The 21537-nt window shown below is 44.7% G+C and overlaps 1 protein-coding gene across 8 annotated transcripts in view; it reads right to left on the bottom strand.

Annotated features, from left to right (window-relative positions):
- IMMP1L (inner mitochondrial membrane peptidase subunit 1) overlaps positions 1–21537 on the bottom strand; it is a 69700-nt gene that overhangs the window by 17696 nt on the left and 30467 nt on the right. For 4 of the 8 annotated variants that reach the window (XM_073604509.1, XM_073604516.1, XM_073604511.1 and 1 more), the window contains 3 exons: positions 8192–8336; positions 6705–6793; positions 4312–4438 (listed from right to left, as the gene is read on the bottom strand). In XM_073604509.1, coding sequence (XP_073460610.1) covers positions 4312–4438; positions 6705–6793; positions 8192–8336 — 361 coding nt within the window. Of the gene's footprint in view, positions 1–4311; positions 4439–6704; positions 6794–8191; positions 8337–11131; positions 11233–16217; positions 16262–16927; positions 16987–21537 lie in introns of those variants that run through there. The other 4 variants (XM_073604515.1, XM_073604514.1, XM_073604513.1 and 1 more) reach the window with 4 other exon arrangements.

Genomic DNA, 21537 nt, shown 5'->3' with positions numbered 1-21537 from the left:
TAAAATATCCAGTGAGTGGCAGTTGTGTGGACGAAAATGCCTTGAGGTCAGAGGAGAATAGGCAGACTGGTTCAAGATGATAGAAAGGCAACTAACTCAAATAACCACTTGTTACAACCAAGGAATGCAGAATACCATCTCTGAAGGCAAAACATCTAATCTTGAAGCAGATGGGCTACTGACCAAAGCAGGTGCCACTCCTGTCAGCTAAGAACTCAGGCTACAATTCGCACAAGCTCTCCAAAATTTGACAATAGAAGATTGGGAAAATGTTCCCTTGTCTGAGGAGTCTCGATTTCAGCTGCGACATTTAGATGTTAGGATCAGAATTAGGCGTAAACATGAAAGCATCGATCCATCCTGCCTTGTATCAACAGTTCAAGCTGGTGGTGGCGGTGTAATGGTGTGGGGGATATTTTCTTGGCATACTTTTGGCCCCTTTGTACCAATTGAGCATTGTCTAAACAACACGCCCTACCCGAGTATTGTTGCTAACCATGTCTATCCCTTTATGACTAGTGTACCCATCTTCTGATGGTAACTTCTAGCAGGATACTGCACCATGTCACAAAGCTCAAATCATCTCAAACTTGTTTCTTGAACATGACAATGAGGTCACTGTACTTGAATGGCCTCCAGATCTCAATCCAGTTGAGTAGCCCTCAAAAATTCCACTCGCCTGCTCGCATTTTGCGAGTGGAATTTGAGGGCTGGTGAGGGTGGGCTACCTAGGAGCTAGGAGCTGGGGGTTGGGGGGGGGGGGGCTGTATGGGAGCTGTTTGCAGAGGGAAAGAGAGGAGAGCAGGAGGCACATCACAGCTTTCATTTCAATTGCCGTGCGTTCCCCGCACTCACTGTCACATACAGCCCCTCCTCCGGGGACTTTGATAGACAATTCACCGTCCAATCCCGGGACGTGTGACGTATATCAAAGTTCCCTGGCAAGGAGGGGCTGTATGTGACGGCGAGCTGGAACATACAGCAATTGAAATGAAAGCTGTGATGTTCCTCGGCGCTCTGATCATCCGGCCGGCCATTCCTTCTCTTCCCTTGCACAGGCTGCATTGATGGACACGGGCAGGCTGCATTGTAGGGCACAGGTGAGGATGCACTGATGGGCATGGATAAAGTTGTTAATATTTATTTTGATAACTCATTTCTGCATAAAACATTTTAGAGTCATTTTATGAGATAATTTAGAAGGGCGTTTTTAGGGGCGGAATTAGGGGCAGGGTAGCGGTTGGGTGGGACAACTGGTGGCAAGTAACCCTTGAGGCCTGGCTAGTAGCTCAGGACTTTAAATTTTGAGCCCTGCAATAAAGCTCCTTTGGGATGTGGTGTAACAGAAGATTCGCATCATGGATGTGCAGCCGACAAATCATGTCAATATGGACCAAAATCGGAGGAATGATTCCAACACCTTGTTGAATTCATGCTACAAAGAATTAAGGCAGATCTGAAGGCAAACCCAGTACTAGCAAGGTGTACCTCAAAGTGGTCGTGAGTGTATATGGTCTCATTACTGCAAAGCCACCCTACAGAATTTTGTTGCCCCATTTAGTGACATGCTAAACAGAAGAGTCAAAGGAGAAAATATTGACATGTGTGCATATGTAGCCAACAGAAGCATAGCAACCCACAGAAACCGTATGCATGTTGTCAGGGATGATTTCAGCTCTGCAGAAAATGCTCAAGTTTTGAGCCGTGCACATTTTGGACACAACCGCTGGATAGTGAACATCTCACCTAAGCAACCTGCAGATTTTAACGAAAAGGCAGGCAGCACATAGCTTGCAAGAAACCTCAGCAGGTAAAGTAAACAGCTTTGCCACCCACACCGGAAAAACGCATTAACAGCAGGCTGCTGTGAATGGCCTGGAAAGCGTTGCTGAGAAATGCAGACGTATCTTAGCCTTTTATCAGCACACAATTGACAAAAAGTTTCTTATCTCAAGCCCAGAGCTATATTAAGGGGTATTAATAGGCACTTCTTCTCTTTAAGTGACAAATAAGTTGACTGTGGGTCAATACACAGCAGAACGCTCCCATTTGCTCCTCGGCATTTCTCCAAAATGAAGGCAAACAAAAGAATGACCAGTCAAAATAGCGTTGGGAGATGAATTTTAATATTTTGCTGACTTTGTTCATTTGAGAATATAGAAATGCTGGCATTTAACGTGATTGTTGTTTACAAAACAAAATTGCAACTTTACAAACCAGCTTCTACTCATCTATTCAATGGAGATGCACAGACCGGCCCCAAACCTTCTCTTTTTGGGTTCCCTGCCAATGTTTCTGGCTACTCCCTGCCACCAGGTGTCCCCATAAGAATCTGCTTTCTTTGGGGGCACTCATGTGGGCTTGCTCCCGAGTCTGTCTGTGGGACTCTGCCCCACCCCCTCATCACTGGCTTTGATTGACAGTAATGGCTCCCGCTGCCTCAAAGCGAGAGAGACCAGTGAGGGAAGAGAAGAGCTGCAGATGGGCACAGTGCTGGATCAAATGAGGGCTCAGGTAAGTAAAAAGTGTGAGGGGTAATAGTTACATAGTAGGCGAGGTTGAAAAGAGACAAGTTCATGAAGTCCAACCCATGTGTGTGTGATTTTATGTCAGTGTTACCTTGTATATCCCTGTATGTTGTGGTCATTCAGGTGCTTATCTAATTTTTTTTTTTTTTTTTCAAAAAAACGAACGATGATCCCTGCTGAAACCACTGCCTGTGGAAGAGAATTCCACATCTTTACCGCTCTTACAGTAAACAACCCTCTATGCAGTTTAAGATTAAACTGCTTTTCTTCTAATTTTAGTGAATGGCCACCTGTGAAGTCACCTGTCTTATTAAATTCCCTTTTGCAGAAAAGTTATATCCCTATTGTGGGGTCACAAGTATGGTATTTGTACATTGAAATCATATCCCCTCTCAAGCGTCTCTTCTCTAGAGAGAATAAGTTGAGTGCTCGTAACCTCTCCTCATAACCAATATCTTCCAGTCCCAGCACATCCTTCCTGAGGACTGGTGCCCAGAACTGGACGGCATACTCCAGGTGCGGCTGGACCAGAGTCTTGTAGAGTGGGAGAATTATCGTTTTACCTTGGAGTTAATCCCCTTTGTAATGCATGCCAATATGCTGTTTGCTTTGCTTGCAGCAGCTTGGAATTGCATGCCATTGATGAGCCTATCATCTACTAGGACCCCCAGGTCCTTTTCCATCCTAGATTCCCCCAAACATTTATCATCTCAATGCAAGGTGTGCATCAAAAGTAAAAATGTTTAGGCTTTAGTTGTCCCCACTTCCTTCTCCATAAAAAGTAGTGTGTGTGTGTGGGGGTAGAGCTATCTACACTCCACCCCCCAAAATTTCCTCCTGCGCAGAGGGAGTGAGTGAACTTATCCAGCTTCTGGTCAAATCTGAGAAGTCCTGCACTGTGATACTCAGCCTCCCTTGGGATCTTGTCAGCAGGATGATAACACCTCTGCACTATGGAGGTCAGGGAAAGGAGAGCATATTTACTAATTTTAACCAGCACAAGTACTTTTAGGGAGGGGAGGGGGCCACCTTGAATATGCAGCCCTTGCAATTGAGGTGAAATGGCCTAAAAAAAAAAAAAAAAAGCTTTAATAGTACTTGTATGAGAAAGTATCCTGTTTTGTATTGCTTGCTTTATGCAAAATCCCTGGTGTTCCGGTCAGTCCATCTGCTTTCCTATCAAAAACTGACCACACCAAGGTCAGTTCTCTAGCTGGCCTGCTCACCTCCAAATGATCACACTTGTCCTGACCACCACCCCCCCCCCCCGCTGCACAGCCATTTACTGGGAAGCTCAGTATGCTGCTGCTTCTCCTCCCCCTAGCTCGTATGCAGCAGTAAAAACCCGACAGGTTTTCTACACCTTCCCAACTCTCAAAAACTAAGTACTATTGGCTGGAGTTGGGCTTTAAATGTATTGTTACATACAACCACCAAAAGCTATCTTAATAGAAGCTGCTCATCATTTCTTTGCACATCAGCAGAGAAGGAGGGGCAGCACTAGGAGACATTCTTTACTATTCCCTGTCCAATGAAATTCCCTTTACCAGCCAAGTCTAACTGGACAGTGGTGTGGCAGGGCTTAGTCGTGAGGTCAAGGTAAAGCATGTCTCAGCAACTATATCAGAGGGGGAACACAATCTTTTCCAGCTAAGTAATAAATGGGCATCTTGTGGCGGCAGAGCTTTTGACTTTTTAAAATACAATTTAGTTTCCCTTTAAAAATATGTTAGTAAAACCGAACAAGTCATCTGACAGATCCAAAAGCGTGCACAATACTTACATACGTGTGCCTCTTGATGAGGTCTGATGGGCCGCTGGTACAGACTTTATCACCTTCCAATCCAATTACCCTCTTGCAGATGTTAATGCGCGGCTTGTTGGGACTTTTAGCTACTATAATATCTCCCCTACAAAAAAAACACAAGATGAGAATGCTGCACAAGCAAAAATGCAATATGGATTTACTCCAAAAAAGGAAAAAAAAAAAAATGTTAAAGGCAAACCTCACAAAATCTAATGCAAGCTTATGATCTAGATGGGATGGAAATTGTTTTAATACAAAATCTGCACCTGGCATTGTGATTAAATGCCAAAGCTAGAGCAAGCCTTGCAATGCTCCACTGAAGCAGTAAGCAAAGGGAGATAGAGCCAGCGGTAGCTATGTCAGCTCAGTGGGGACTGAACTCCCCCAGACTTGTAGCAGGGGACGGAGTGCCAGCTGCCTGTGACAGACGAAGATTATGGAAGGGGAGGAGGGGGGCGGAACTGGTTCGGCGATGTGGGGCAGAAATGGTGCAGAGGACTCATACAGTGCTGAATTTAAGAACACCACCAAATCTTATGCAAAAAGGAGTTACAACATTTACATGTTGCAAAAAGAGAGGCAAATAATATTCATTGCCATGCACTGGAAAAAAATAAAAATAAAATATACACACAAATAGAAGGAAAATTGTGATTCAAGACATGTACAGCCTTATGCTTGCTGCAATTTACATAGCGTTTAATAAAATTTTCTGATAATCTCCTTGTACAGTCCACCCCCCCCCCCCCATGCCCTCAACATGGGGAGGGGGGTGCTTTGGGGGAGGGCAGGCACTGCGCCCCCCCCAAAGCACCTTGTCCCCATGTTGACGAGGACAATGGCCTCTTCCTGACAACCCTTGCCCGGTGGTTGTTGGGGTCTGCGGGCGGGGGCTTATCAGAATCTGGAAGCGCCCTTTAACAAAGGGGCCCCCCCAGATCCCGGCCCCCTACCCTATGTGAATACACTCAAAAAACAAAAAAAAAAAACAAAAATAAAACAAACACAAACACCTGTGTAGTATTTTTTTTTTCCCTTAGGCCCCTTCCACACGGGACGGATCCGTGATGGTCTGCCCCGTGAACATCCGCTTGCTCAGCGGGGGTCGCTCCATTGATCCCCGTTGAGCCGGTGGAAGACAGGGTGGTTCCTGCACAGTGCAGGGCCACCCTGTCAGATCTCCGCTCTCCCCTATGGGGGATCGGATGAACACGGACCATCTGTCCATGTTCACCCGATCCGCTCTGCAGACGGATAGAAAAATAGGATTTTCCTCCATCTGCAGAATTGGACCATAGCGGGGACGGATGATATTGGGATGCATGCATGTCCGTATTTCATCCGAAAACGGATGGATGAAATACGGACATACGGTCCGCGCGTGTGAAAGGGGCCTTAAAGAGGAAGTAAACCCTGATGGGTTAACTTCTTTGTTTCCCTGCAAAGGTAAATCATAATGGGCTACTATGCATCGCATAGTAGCTCATTATGTGTCACTTACCTGACACAGGAGCCTGCGATGTCACCGCTGTCCCCTCTTCCACGAAGCGTCCATCTTCCTTCCGGGTATCGCTGCTCCGGCACTGTGAATGGCCGGGGCAGGGATGACGTCACTCAGGCGTATGTGCGCGGGAGCCGTCAGTGACGGCATGTTAGCCTTCACTAAGGGCATGCTCAGTGTGCTTGCGCCATTGTCTACAGCGCGCATGCGCCGTAGACATCGTTGCCCCTTTTTAGGAAAATATCTCCTTAACCATGTAGGTTAAGGAGATATTTCTTGCACCTACAGGTAAGCCTTAATCTAGGCTTACCTGTAGGTTAAAGTGGTCTGTAAGGGTTTACAACCAATTTAAGTACTTTATTAAATCAGCTCCGGCGTCTCTTAAGATTTCTTCTCCCCTCCCCCGGCAGGGTCTTCTCCCTCTGCTGCCTTCTAGCTCTTTTGCTGGGTCGTCATTCGCTCTCTCGTCGTCCCCCCCCCCCCCCCCCCCTCCTGACCTGCGTGCTCGGATAAGGGTCTAGTATCATCTTGGTAACAAAATTTTGTTTACATTTTAGCGGGGTTCCCCTTCAAGATTCTCAGCACACAAGTCGCACTGCAAGTCGGATCATCTTGAATCAGACTTCTATTCGGATCAATGGGCTCCCATAGGCAACCACTGATTTTGAATAGAGGCAGAGAAAAGAGGCTGAACAAGAATTGACGCCAGTGCAAAACGTGGATAAAAATCACGTTTTTAACACCGCTTTTTTCCTGGCATTGGTACTAGCTTTACAGCTCGTTTTTTAAGACGTCCGTGTGTATGAGGCCTAAAAAGCCAAGTCCAGTTCATAGCCCGTTCCACGCAATACAAATAAAAATCACTTACCGATGAATTGAATATAGATGCCGGCTCAAGTTTTCACATATCAGAATATCATAATTCTGTATGGTTGGTTCCATTGAGGGTCCTGAACACTAGAGGAGGAACATGCATAGAAAAATAAGTACAAGGAGCATCCATGCTATAGTAGAGGTTTCATCACACCTGTCTTTCTAGGAATACTAGTTGCCTGGCATCACCACATTTTTAAACCACTGATCTGGAACAAGTATGCAGCAAGTGTACCCCTGCATCTCCCTATTTCCAGGTCAATGTTGCGCCAAATCCAGGAACACGCCTGACACCCAGCCAATTAGCTTTTGGAAGGTCAACAGGATATACTTCAAAGTTGTCCTCTCTTATGTTAAAGGAGAAGTTCACCTTTGCTAGCATGTAACATGTTCCACCTGTTTTTAGGGTGGAACATGCAACTTGTTCCCAATGCTGCAGTTACTGCCCGATCCCCCTCTCCCTGTGACAGCAGTATGGGGAGAAGTTCCCCATACTAGCTGTTACTTTATGAACAATTCTGTATGAACTAACTACAAGCCCTGACAGCCTTTGCGGATGTCGGCTTGTAGTTCTTAATGCTCCACAATAGATTCTTCCTGTCAGTGTATCTGCTGGCCCATATGGGATGTACTGGCACACAGATTCACTGAAAGGTCTGCAGGAAACCTGCTGAACGCTGAAAGATAGAAAGAGATTATATATAGATAGAGAGAGACAGATAGACAGAGAGAGAGAGATATCTCTATACACACACACTTATTGACTTTAACGTTTTTTAACCTATCCTTTAAAAAATACACAATGGAAATATTTATATCAAGCTAAACTTTTACAAATACTGTATATGCAAGAGAAAAACAAAAAAAAAAACAAAAAAAAAAAAAAAAAGGAAGGTTATCTACATTTTTGAACTTTAGGTTTATAAATATGTGAATCCTTGAAGATAAAATCTACCGCATTTTTTTTTGCTCCATAAGACGCACTTTTTTCCCCAAAAATATGGGGGAAAATGTCCCTGCGTCCTATGGAATGAATGTTGACAAGGCACCGCCATGTTAGAGTACCGGCAGGAGAGTGGAGGACAGACATTCCAAGCCCCCGCCGGGCAATCTCCCGGCTGGGTCTGTCACTCAGACAGAGCAGCCCGAGCGGCCCAATGGAGTGTGGCCGCTCGGGCTGCATGGTCTTCTGTCAGGCTGCATTTATGGGACTGGTCAGGCTGCATTTCATTGGCACAAATCAGGCTGCATTTCATGGGCACTGGTAAATAATTTTATTACACCATTTGGTTCAGAATATTTTTTTTTGTTTTCCTCCTCTAAAACCTAGGTGCTTCTTATGGAGCGAAAATTACGGTAATTTTTTTTTTTTTTTTTGCCTGCGCCAAAATAAAGAATTTAGATACTGCTCGCCCATGCCACAGAGGTATACAGCATCTGAAATCCACACTTATGCAAAATCAAAATATAAAAAATACTTACTATGACTACTTCTCCAATGTACTCAAATGTACAGTGCGCTATACAGCCATACTGGATGGCATACCCCAGTAAGCCCAGCGTCTTTCCAACAACTCTTCTAAACATAGTCCCAGTACTTCTACCAGAGCGGTCCTGAACTGCCCACCTGTTTAAAAAATAAATTAAATAAATAAGAAATATATACACAAGGTCCCTTTTTGTTAGCACATTTTATTTTAAAGTACAACTAAATTGGGAAGAGAAAAAAAAAAAAAAAAAAAAAAAAAAAACTTTCCTCCATTTTGGATAGAGTAGAGGAGAGTTAGAAGCAGTAAGGTTTTTTAAAAAAAAATTTTTTACCATCCTTGTCCCACTAGGTAGATTGCCCTTCAGTTCCTGTCCCATAGCCAAAAACAGCGAGAGCAAATCTCTGGTTGTCACCAGAATCTGTGTTACCATTGGAAGATTTCCCCCTCTATTCCTGTTTTGGGGACAGCCCAAAATTTGGCACCCTTTCACTTTCGGTGATAACAGTAAACAGAAGAAAAAAAAAAAAGGGAGAAGATTCAGATTTTGTTGTAATTTAAATATGGTCTTCGACTAGGGCCACGAAGAGGAATTAAAAAACAAAAAACACACACACACAGGGCCGGTACAAGGGGGGGGGGGGGGGAGGGGCGGATGCCCTGGGCGGGACCATTTAATGGAGGAAGAGGGGCGCAATAGAAGCGCCAGTAAACCGGTGTTGTAAAAATTCCTGCTACCTATGCAGAGTTTACAACACCAGCCGCATGAAAATTGATACTTTTTAACATGTGCCGAGTGCGCTCCTGCACCCGGCACAAGCCTGAGACCAGCCCCGCCTCTCACTTCCCTATCAGGGTTTCTATCCTGCATTGGAGGATCTACCCGTCAATCGCCGACAGCTGGCGCCTGACGGGTAGATCGAGATGCATGCAGAGAAGCGCAGGAAGCATCTGTAATAAGTTCTCTCTCTCATGTCACGCTGCTCCCCGGCGGCCCCTCTTCCCTTCTCGTCCTTCCCTATTTGCTTGTAACATCATTTGGGATGGATGGGAAGAGAGGAGGGGCCGCCGAGGAGCAGCGTGATATGAGAGAGAGAACTTATCAGAGATGCTTCCTGCGCTGCTCTGCATGCAGGCTAGTAAACAATGTGCCACACTTAATGTGCTATGTGCCCTATGATGTGCCCTGACGTGCCCTATGATGTGCCCCATAATGTGCCCTGACGTGCCCCATCATGTGCCATTATGTGCCCTGATGTGCCATATGCCCCCCGTGCCCTGATGTGCTCCGTGCCCTGTACCCTGATGTGCTGTGCCCTGTACCGTGATGTGTTGTGCCCTGATGTGCTCTGTACCCTGATGTGCTATATGCCCCAATGTACTGTGACCTGATGTGCTGGGTTCTGTACCCTGATGTGCTGTACCCTGATGTGCTGTGCTCTGTACCCTGATGTACTGTGACCTGTGCCCTGATGTGCTGTGTCCTGTCTCTCCAATTAGAACGGTGTCATTGTACTGAATGGGGCGTGACAAGTTTCCTTAGTGTGAACCGCGCCTAAGTCACTGATCGCCGCCAATACTAGTATTTAACAAATTCCCAGTATAGATCCCATCGTCTGTAGGTGTTGTAGCTTTCACAGCGGGGGGGGGTGGGGACGCAGGGACGCAGTTTTCCATCTTTGCCCTGGGCACCAGATGACCTTGTCCCGGCACTGCACACACACATACCCCCTTTGTGCCGGTAATGCATGGCCCAAAGTTGAAAAAAGCCAACACACAACCAAAAATCCTTCAGCACTGCACTTGTTGCTTACAGGCGATCGTATGAAAAAAATTGGATAGTTCAGGGAACAGATGTACCTATATGTAGGGGACACTGGCACCAGGGATGTATTTACACACACACACACACACACACACACACACACACACACACTTATAATAAAGATGGAATAATACAAAATTAAATGGAGTAAAAAAATAAAATAAGTCCCGGAGGTAAGTCTCTGGCTGACACTGGATGGAAGCGAGGCTACCTGCTGGCATGGACTGGGAACCCAAAACAAACAGTAAAGGGGATAGGGAAAAAAAATGTCGCCATGTGTGTAGCACAGTTTATTGTAAAAATAGCAAATAATAACAGTTGAAATGCACTCACAAACATCCAAGGAGTAGGTCATTTATATCACCTTAGAGTCGTGGACATCAAATACAGCACAGACAGGACAGCAGATATAAAACATGTGCATTTCTCTGTCACATATCTGGAGTCGTATACAAGTTATTTTCTGCTACAGTGGGCAATATCAGCTTCTAATACTAAGGTTGCATTTACTTTTTCCATAGCACACCATTACATTTATTGATAATTTTTTTTGGTCAAATATAGATCACCTTCATCTGTGAACATTTTATGTTAGCTGTGGCAAATGTTACATACATTCAAAAGCTATAAAATGAACACATCTAGGCCCCTTTCACACTGATACATGTTTCCTGCGTTTTTACCTTGCAGGAAAAAAACGCTGTGGGTGCTGTGCGTTTTGAAAAGTGCTGCATATTGCATGCAAATGAATCTATAAAAACTGCACCAAAAATGCAGCTTCCAATTGAAATGAATGGAAATCACGGTAAATTGTGTTTGAGGCACGTGTCCATTTTTCCACAGGTGCAGGCAACCCAAAAATGCTCCAGAAACAGCAAATTTGCGGTAAAAACGCACATGCTTTAATTTTGCTACACAGCAGTATGAAAGGGCCCTAAGTTTAATGCAAAGGTTCATTTAAAGTGGAAGTCTTGAATTAAAGCTGTAGGAAAGTAAAACCACTCCCCTGTAAAGCAATGTTTCTCAACTCCAGTCCTCAAGAACCCCCAAACAGGTAATGTTTTCAGCCTCCCCATTATTTTGCACAGATAATTTGATCAGTTTCACTACCTTAGTAATTACCACAGCTGTTTCATTTGAGGGAAATCCAAAAAACATGACCTGTTGGGTGTACTTTGGGTCAAGGTTTCTCAACTCCATGCCTTGAGAACCTGAAAAAGCAAATTTTACATGCTTAATCATCCACACTGCAAGACCTGTCCCCGTAGTTTCTTTCCACCTATGCCCCGACAGTCAGATGCCTCCAGCACCAATACAGGACTCATAACCCTACAAAGGATTTTTACTTTTCCTGTAGATGGGTTTTAAAGAAGGTATATTTTTTTTACCGTTCTGTCTCCTAAGGGACAGGGGACATGTAGTTTTTGTCCCATGTTGCTAGGTGCTTTCTAAGTCTAGTTATGAGGTCTGACCTGCCTCCCCCAGCTGATCCGAGAACAGCTGGGAAGGAGACGGGCAATTCATAACTGCAGCTCGTCTCAGCTCTAAACACTTTCCACAGACAAGCAACGGCAAGAGGAACGCAGAGGCTGGCACACCACCCTCCCTCTGCATTCATCGTACCTTTGCCCATTCGTGGAAAATGGCACAACCACGATAAGCTGGCAATATTAAGGAGTCATCACCATCCTAGCTGTTATCAGATCAGCAATGGCGGGGCGGGGCGGGGGGGGGGGGGGGGGGGGAGGGTGAATTCAGATAAGCGGAAGTTTCACTTTTGGGTGGAACTCAGCTTTAAGTAAAAATCAGGTACGTACACAGTTTGTATATATATATATATATATATATCTCCCTTTGCTTCCTCCAAACTTAAAGTGGTTATAAAGTCTTCACAATAAACTCCCATGATAGGTTCTCTTGTGGGCCAATAATAATGGCAGTGTTTTTTTACCCAGCAATATAATCTCTAAATAACGTTTCCCAGCAGTGCTTCTGTGCAGTGACATGGTTTTCTTAGGTCTTTCTCCCAAGCAAATTGAATCCAGTGGGAGGGGCTCACATTTCTCTTCTGGTTTAGTTTCAGGAGGGGAGGGGCTGGGGCTTCACACAGACCATGAAAATTACAGGGGGAGGAGTGAGTGAGATACAGAGATGCTGAGGAGAGAGCTGGATGACGGAGGCATGTAAACTGACCATGCTATCAGAGATCAGCAGCCATGATAAGCGTGGTCAGTTTACAGAGGGGAAGATGGAAACAGGCAGGATCAATCAGGTATTGTACAACTGAAATGACAAAAGCACAGTGCTAGATCTCATACCTAAACCACTTTAAAGTAAAGCTAAGGCATGTTGCAGAATATTTATAGATCTACACACACACCCCATGGCGATACAATCAATTGCTACTCCTCGTGAAGGGAATTGTTCCCTATTCACTTTAATTTTGGGTCTTGGAAAATACTTGAATAAAACAGGATTGAATAATAAAAGAACAGAAGATATTAAAATGAATATAGAGCTACATTCGTTTGTGTTCTTTGTCTGAGGTCCGCATTAAATAAGCTTGAATATCTATAAAATCCAGTAGACGATAAAAAGAATGTATTCTGTATACAGGAACAGAAAATAGCAAGCAGCGGTGTAGAACTTAAAAGACAATTTACAACCTGCGTCTAGCAGTATACAGCAGGAAGTTAAACAAGTTCTAGCATTCCATGCCGCGGGCCCAGACATGGACCATATTCTCTTATGAATATTTTGTGCCCTGTGTCACATGATTTTCTTTATTACATTTATAAAAATTAATCACAGTACGTGGGGGGCATCCGCTGCTCAGAGGTTCGTGAATGGAATCCGGAAGATGGGAAGGGATAATTTCGCCGTTACTGCCAGTTAAAGCGCTAGGTGAGCGATTTTTTTTCCCTCCCCCCTGCGTTGAAGGTGTTACAGATAATCCCATTACACCCGTAGTAAATCTTGCAGACATCAAAATTATCAGCGACGTTCCTTTTCATCCCTTCCCTTCCGAGTGACTGGAAGGAGCTTCACCTAAATGAAGTCAAATCCGCATGCAGCTGCTGTTTTAGCTGCTAGCCGGCTTGCCGAGAATGCCAATCGCCTTCCAATTCCGCTGTGCTGGTGGGCCCCCTATTCCCTGTCCAATAATACATCTGTTAAGAAATCCTACGGCTACAAATCAACTTTAATCCTGCCAGGGACCTCATGTAGGTCCCCTCTTCCAAAAAAAAAGGCAGCAGGCTCTTTCTTGCTTGTCTATCTCCAACGCTGTCAGGGGAATACCCTTTAAATCCCAGACCTACTTAAAAGACTAAGCCGAGGATCACAAAACATGACCTCTAAAACCTTGATATGACTATATTGTGACCCGGAGGCATTCACTCTAGATGAAGATTAGAACTTTGCATAATAAGATTACACAGCAAGTGAATGATATCAAGGGACTCCCATATGCAGCCTCCTGGTTTTCTGCGGGCTTACAATATGCCATGTAGACGCAAAGGAGCCTGCCCTTTCTAGGCAAAATAAAATAGATCCACATAAATTAGCCCCTGGCTTTATAAATCCCCCATTACATCTCTCGTTGACAGCTCCTTAGAGAATTCCGTTGTGGCTGGTCCAGGCCTTTTACTCCCATGCAGTTGGTCAAATAAAGAGATGGGGAAAAAAAAATGAAGTCATCAAGTCGGGAAATGGAAAAAAAAAATCACCATTGTTCAGAGGGTAATCTCGGATTACAACAGGGAACATAATAAAATTAAGAAATCGATGCAAGGCTTTGACATCTGCGGGTGTTCAACAATGCTGTGGGAAATGGGAAGCAAGACTGCAGTTCATAAAAGGTCTTTATAGAACCATAGAGAGAAATAACATGCAGTAACCCAGGGCAACCAGATGTCAACAAAAGTAGCATGATCCATGCAGTAAGATCATTTCTGACTTGTTACTGAATGATGTTCACAACAGGCTGATCAATTTACAGTGGATATAGATTTTTATTTTGGAGCCTGAAATGAAGACTTTTGTTTTATCCAGCTGTATTTACTGCAACTTGTGACATCCAAGTGAAAGTTAACAAAAAAAACAAAAAATTTAAAACCGAACCATCGAGTCAGAAAATGGATCACCCCCTTATGTCAGTATTTCGTTTCACCACCTCTTGCATTAATTCCAGCCTTTAGTCTGTTAGGAAATATCTCTACTAACTTTGCACATCTAGTCTTTGCAATATTTGCCCACTCTTTGCAGAAATGCTTAAGTTCAGTTAAATTTGTGCCCGATTGTAAAGTTTCTTTTTTTTCAACAAACGTATCATACTTGCCTCCACTGCAGTTCGTTTTGCACAGAGTGGCCCAGATTCAGGTAGCTCCTCCCCACATTGTATAACCCCCTAGGAGAAGCGCTCTCCCAGGAGTTACCTTGCGGGCACGCTCCCGAGTCCAGCATTTGCGTCCATAGACTCAGAATGCAGGACTCAGCCCCGCCTCCAGGTCATTGAATTTGACCGGGAGCCAATGGCTGCACTGCTATCAATCTATCCAATCAAGAGCCAAGACAACGGGCAGAGGAGAAGAGCGTGTCTCCGGTGTGGGAATTACGGGGCTCAGGTGAATAAAAAGGGGGGGGGGGTGGTTTGCTAGGGGGCCGGTTGTCAGTGACAGGAGTTTTTCACCTTAAATGCATAGGATGCATTAAGGTGAAAAAACACGAGAGTTTACAACCCCTTTAACTTCTCCCATGTTGTTCAGGTAGATCTCCACCTCTTAAGGCTGCCTACAAGACAACTTTCTGGCAGAGGGCAGCAGATTTTCCTCAAGAATTTGGTGGTATTTTGCCCCATCCATTTCCCTCCTCTATCCTGACAAGTGATCCAGACCCTGCTACAGAGAAACACCCCCATAACAAAATATTGCCACCTTCATGCTTTACTGTAGGATAGGTGCCATTTGGATGGTGAGCTGTATTATACTTCCGCCAGACATATAGTTTGGTGTTGAGGCCAAAGAATTCCATTTTAGTCTCATCTGACCATAACACCTTTCTCCATGTGGCCTCAATCTTCAAGGTATGTTTTGGCAAAGCTCAGACGTGACTCGTGGCCTTTGTGTGGCTTTTTTCTTGCCACCCTCCCATACAAGCCACATTTGTGGAGAATTTGATATTGTTGTCACATGCACGCAATGACCACTCTGTCATACATTCCTGCAACTGCTTCAGAGTTATAGGTTCCTTAGTAGCCTCAGACAAGTTTCCTCCTGGCCTTTTCATCCAGTTTTGATGTGCTGATCCAGGGAGGGTCTGTGTTATACCAAATACCTTCCACTTCTGAAAGCGGTTGTATACCCGCACAAAAAAATAAAAAATAAAACCTGTAAAAAAGGCAAAAATGGCATAATGAGCTAGTATGCACCACATTTGATCCCAGTCACCGAAGGGGAAGCTGACATTTTCCCCTCAGCGTGTCTTGCGGGTTCGCAGCTCTGGCGCTGTGAGTGGCCGGAGCGGCAATCACGTCAATCCCGGGCATGAGTCTTCTTTCCGGCAGTGTCCGGCAGCGCCCGCCAGGCTTTCACAGCGCATGCGCCGCTGACGTCAGCGGCTGCATGCAAAGTGAATATCTCCTAACCAGAGTAAGTTTAGGAGATATTCATTTTACCTACAGGTAAGCCTTATTATAGGCTTACCAATAGGTAAAAATGTAAAAAAAGGGTATACAACCACTTTAGACTTCACTGTGCTTCTAGTCATGGATAAAGCCTTTGAAATTTTTTGGTATCTCTCTCCGGACTTGTGCCTGTCCACAACTTTATCCCGGAGATCCTTTGACAGTGCCTTGCCACCTATAGTTCAATGCTGCAGTTGCACTGCCAGGGACTGAAATGCTCCAAGAAGCTGTTTTCATGCTGAACTTATCAAAATGAGCACATATGAAAGTCAAACGGCTTTGTATGCCATTGGGAAGGTGATTAGTTACACCTGATAGAGTTTAAAAAAGTCATTTTTAGGAGGGGGGGGTGATCCTTTCCAACGCCAACATTTTTCCTGACACTTTGGGGCTATATCTTTCACTTGGGTGTTGCTCTGAGTAAATACAGCTGGATAAAACAAAAATGGTCTTCATTTCAGGCTGCAAAGCAACAAAATGTGATTAAAAAAAAATAATAAATAAATAACTTACCAAGGACCTGTTTCAAGCTATCCAATTCGTCCACCTGTGGGAGCCTTCAAAAGTGAGAATAGTTACTCACTAGAGCAGCCCGAGGGACAGTTCACACTTCCAACTAAATGAGCTTGCTAGAGCTAGGTGCATCATTGTCATTAAAAAGATACAATATTTGTTTTTAACTTTATGATTTTATTGTTACATTGCAGCTGATCTCGGCATCCTATTTGCAACCACTTCCTGTCTATATGCATGCATCCAGTGATGGCTGTATGGAATTTCTCTGAAAGTGGAGGGGGTTGTATAGGTGATAACAGTGGATCATACCTGTAAGATGTGCTGAAACAGCCACCTCAAAAGTAGGTACTAAGTGTCATCTGATAACAAAAGTGCCTATAAAAAAAGAGCCTTCCTGGCAGAATCACCATTGTATTTTAAACACTGCAGACTTAAACATTTTGAAAAATTACTTGTGATGCTACACAAATGATGAATATAAAAATAAATAAAAAAACCACCACACATTTTACAGTACATAGGAGATATTCTATAAGAATTAATCACACACCCTCCAAAGACGGCTTAGCAGCCTGTTGTAGGAAGCCTCATTTACAAAGCCCCATAACTTAAGGTGCAATTAACATACACAACTGAAAGTGGTTGTAAAGGCTCAAGGCTTTTCACCTTCATGCATTCTATGCAGCAGCCCCCTTCCAAATACTTACCTGAGCCCCATCTCGACCCAGCGATGTGCATGAGAGCAGCAGCTCTCCAGGGTCTCTGCCTATAACAGGAAAAAAAAAAAAAAAAAATTTACATGATGCTCTTGGAATCCTTTTTCTACATATTTGGTTTTCACATGAATTTTGTGAAAAACTGGAAAGAAAAAAACCCCAAACCATTCCATTTGTGACTCAATTGAGACAAGAAGCCTAAATGCCAGAGTCAATTCTTGACTTCCTGTCTTTGACAGACAGTAAGGCTGCATTCACACCTAGGCATGTCTGGACCGCGCGTTTCAGAAAAGCGCTGAACACATGTGATGAGATTGGGCACCCCGAGTACCCATAGCAGATGCACGTTTTGCTGCATGGCAAACCTGCTACAAGCACACCAAAATGCACAGTGGGGAAAAAAAAAAACAAAAAAAAAAAAACATGATTACATCTGAGTGCAATAAACAAAACAGGAAATGAGAAGAAAGGGACATGAGCAGTAGGAATATGCTGGCGCTAAACAAAGTGCTCCATGGGGTGAGCGGGGGAAAAAAATAGTAAGTCCAGAAAAAGTTTTCTGAGACGTCCCAGGGAGCATAAGGCCTCATTCACACGAGGCGGACTCAGTTTCCACTGAGTCCGCCGGCTCAGCAGGACATCTCTCCGTTGATCTCCGCTGAGCCGGCGGATGACAGGTCCCTCTCTGCTCACTGAGCGGGGAGGGGATTGTCAGGCGCCACTGCTGCCTATGGAGGGATCGGATGAAAACGGACAGCATGTCCGTTTTCGTCAGATCTCACCCGATCCGATAGCGATGGATCTGGACGTAGGGCCATCTGTCTGCTTTCAGCGGATCGGACCGGGTCGGATGTCAGCAGACATGTCTCCGCTGACATCCGTCGCTCCATAGGCTAACATGGAGCGCCGTTCAGGTCCGTCGTCAAAACTGACAGGCGAACCTGAATGGTCCGATCGTGTGAAAGGGGCCTAAGGCATCTGTAAACAAAAATTGTCAACATATGGAACCCAGCATATCCAAACAAAATTTTGATCAAGAATCTCCCTATCAATGTGGATGCAACTTAGAAATTAGAACTAATTTAAAAAACAAATATTGAAAATACGTTATGAAATATAACCAATCCGATCAGGACTGTCCCTGGTGGCCTGACAGGCATATGTGATTAATGCATAAAGCATAATGAACTGAAGAGAAGGAAGCAACCAATAAGAGGAGAGTCTGAAAAAGAAAAAAGGAGGAGAAGAGGGAGAGAGTCCACAGGGTGCCCGCCAGGGGAGCCTTAAATCGAAAGGAGCGTACTGTCAAACCGGGAAGGCTGAGTATGTGTAATCCATGGCTACCAAACTAAGAAATTTGTCATGCGTGTCTGACAAAATGGCCGTAGATTTCTCATTCACCATGACATCGTTCATACAATTCTTGACCGCCTCAAAACTGAGCATTGGGGTTTTCCATGCCTTAGCAATAGTCAATTTAGTTGCAGTAAAAATGTTGTGCCAGCTGCCGTTTCGGACGTAGCAATTCGGCAATAGGTTTGCCTAGAAGGGCTTCATAGGGGTCCTTTTAAGTTTAACATGAAATACCGTATTTATCGGCGTATAATACGCGCCGGCATATAACACGTGCCCCAAGTTTAGGAGGGAATTTTAAGGAAAAAAAAAAACTTATTTAAATGCCCATCAGTGCAGCCTTGCCCCCAGTGTCCAGTGCAGCCTTGGATGGATTTAAAATTGCCGCTGAGATCGCAGGGACTGGGCGGAGCCGAGATACACATAGCCGAGTATACTCGGCTCCGCTCACAGTCCCGCCCTATGATGGACATAACACAGGTCCAATGGCGGGACTGGGCGTGACTGAGCGAAGCCGAGAAGAGCCGAGTACACTCGGCTATGTGTATCGGCGGCGATCGCTCCGCTCACAATCAGCGGAGATCGGTGGGGGATCAGCATATAACAAACACCCACGATTTTCCCCTGATTTTAAAAGGGGGAAAAAGTGTGTGTTATACGCCGATAAATATGGTAAATTATGAATAAGGGCATAGACCCTGACTCATATCCTGCACGCCTTGGGGCATGGCCAAACATGTGCCATGGAGCCTTCTTGTGAACATCCCCAAAAACAGAGGAGTAAGTTGGGATAAAGCAGGCCAATCTAGCCAGCGTGTAATACCACCTATACAATACCTTATAGGCATTCTGCAATACAAGAACATTTTGTGAACATTTGGAAATGGCTATGGTCATAATCTGCCAGTCCTTTGGGTCAAGCTGCCACCCCATTTATCTTTCCCATTGGAGATGATAGGATCTAAGCGGGGGCTTTCTTGGAGAAATTAGTTAATGAGTTGGGGAAAATGCCTAAGGTAGCTATAGTGTTCTCACAAGGGGATATCATGAGAAGAGCGCAAGGCATCAAAACGTCAATATCCTAGTAGGGGTGAACAGGGAGTGGATGTCTGAAACCATTCGTAGTCCACCATGAAAATTGGGCCGGGTTTTCACAACCTGGAGGAAACAGGCAATGGAGTAGTCGTAAAAGTGGGAGATGAGGTGAATCAAACACGCAGAATATTTGGCCCATAATCGCAGAGAGTGGGCTAGACACAGTCCTATTACAGCCGGGCAATGAACGGGAGGGAGCCAGGGTAAAGAAAAAGCAGGTATGGGGTTGGAATCAAGGTCAATTGTGGCAGCTGATAGGTTTCATGAAGATGGTAAAGCAGAGCTATGCTTGCTGCAGCGTAGTAGGCCTGCAAGTTAGGGACCAAAAGGCCACCATTGATCCGTCGAGCGTACAAAACCTGCTTGATTCGAGGACGGGTAGAACCCCCATATAGAGATTGCAAAAGCTTGCCTTGGTGTATACGTAAAATATGTGAAGGGACTAAAACAGGCAAGACCCGAAAGAAATACAGTAGTTTTGGGAGATAAGACATGCGAATTGCAGTTATCCTGCCAAACCAAGACAATGGTAACTGGGACCAGGAGGACAGTGTGTCAGACAATCTTTTAAATAAGGATTGGAAATTGGCCTGGTACAATCCTGCATATGTTGAGGTAAGGCGGATTCCCAGGTAAGGCAAAGAATAATACCACTGAAAGGGGAAGGCTGTTTTCAAATCCGTCAAAACCGGAGAAGAGAGTTTGACCGAGAGAGCTTTAGATTTGGAGGAGTTGACACAAAGACCTGAAAGAGAACCAAAAATGTCTAGAAGGGATAGTAAAAGTTTGGTAGAGAGATTCTAGGGGGAAGTTAAAGTTAACAAGATATCGTCAGCAAATAAGGATATTTTATGAGAAGAGCCTGCTACATCAATATCTGGATGGGAACGAACCGCCTCTGGCAATAGCACTAGAGCCAAAATAAAGAGAAGTTGAGAGAGTGGGCACCCTTGACGAGTACCCCTCCCAATATTGAGAAGGGGTGACTCAAAACCATAATACTTAATTTTAGCCCGAGGGGAGTCATATAGGACCGTCATCCAATTCAGAAATGAGGCACCAAGTCCATAAATGGCGAAGTACGGACGTTAGATAAGGCCATGACAAAGTGTCAAAGGCCTTATACACATCCAAAGACAAAAACCATCAATGCCAACGAGCGGGTGTGGGTTATATATTGGGAAGGTGATTCACCACTCAGGTGGACTTGCTCCCAGGTGTGTGTTGAGTAGATCCTTCAGAGGAGGGGAGTCCCAGGTGCTGGCTAAATGCAAATTGAAGCAAGGTTTGAAACAAGAGAATCTGGATGCCGCACACTGGATAAAGTTGAAAATTCTTTTTTATTGTAAAAATAGGATCATCAAAAATACAGGACAATCAGGCAGATTAATTTTAGCCCGAGGGGAGTCATATAGGACCGTCATCCAATTCAGAAATGAGGCACCAAATCCATAAATGGCGAAGTACGGACGTTAGATAAGGCCATGACAAAGTGTCAAAGGCCTTATACACATCCAAAGACAAAAGCATCAATGCCAACGAGCGGGTGTGGGCTATATATTGTAGTTGCAATATTCGCCGAATAGCGTCCGCGTCTTACCTCTGCAGAACAAAACCAACTTGATCCTGTTGACCAGCATTTGGTTCGGTTTGTTTGCTTTAGCGTACCAGTTCTGGCGAGACCAACGCAAGACCCGTTCAGCGCCATCAGTGAGAGAGGTCCAACTCTCAGCGGGCTTGATCCAAGAGTTTACGATTAGCAGAGGTGGGGGATAGTCTAAATGTGGTTGAAAGTACTTCCAGACGGGTCTCCAAGTCTCGCTGCTTTAAACAGCGCTCCCTTTTACGTTTCAAAGCCAACTGTATAATGTGTCCCCTAACCACCTTGTATGCCTCCCAAAAAGAGTTACAGGAGATGAGACTGAACCTGCGTTAAGGTGGAAATAGTCCGCAGAGACCTTCAGAATTTCAGCCTGAACCTCTGAGGGGTAAAAGCAAATCATTCATCACCCAGGGAGAATGTTGAGGTTGATCAAGAATGGAGCGACAAACCACCAAAACGAGATCATGATCTCACCATGGGGTAGCAAGGACAGAAGTAGAAACCACTAAGGGGAGATGTTTCCTCAGCATAAACACATTATCTATTCTAG

The sequence above is a fragment of the Aquarana catesbeiana genome, linkage group LG11, assembly GCF_042186555.1.
Source record: "Aquarana catesbeiana isolate 2022-GZ linkage group LG11, ASM4218655v1, whole genome shotgun sequence".
In the NCBI taxonomy this organism is placed as follows: domain Eukaryota; kingdom Metazoa; phylum Chordata; class Amphibia; order Anura; family Ranidae; genus Aquarana; species Aquarana catesbeiana.
This window is presented reverse-complemented; position numbering and strand designations above follow the sequence as displayed.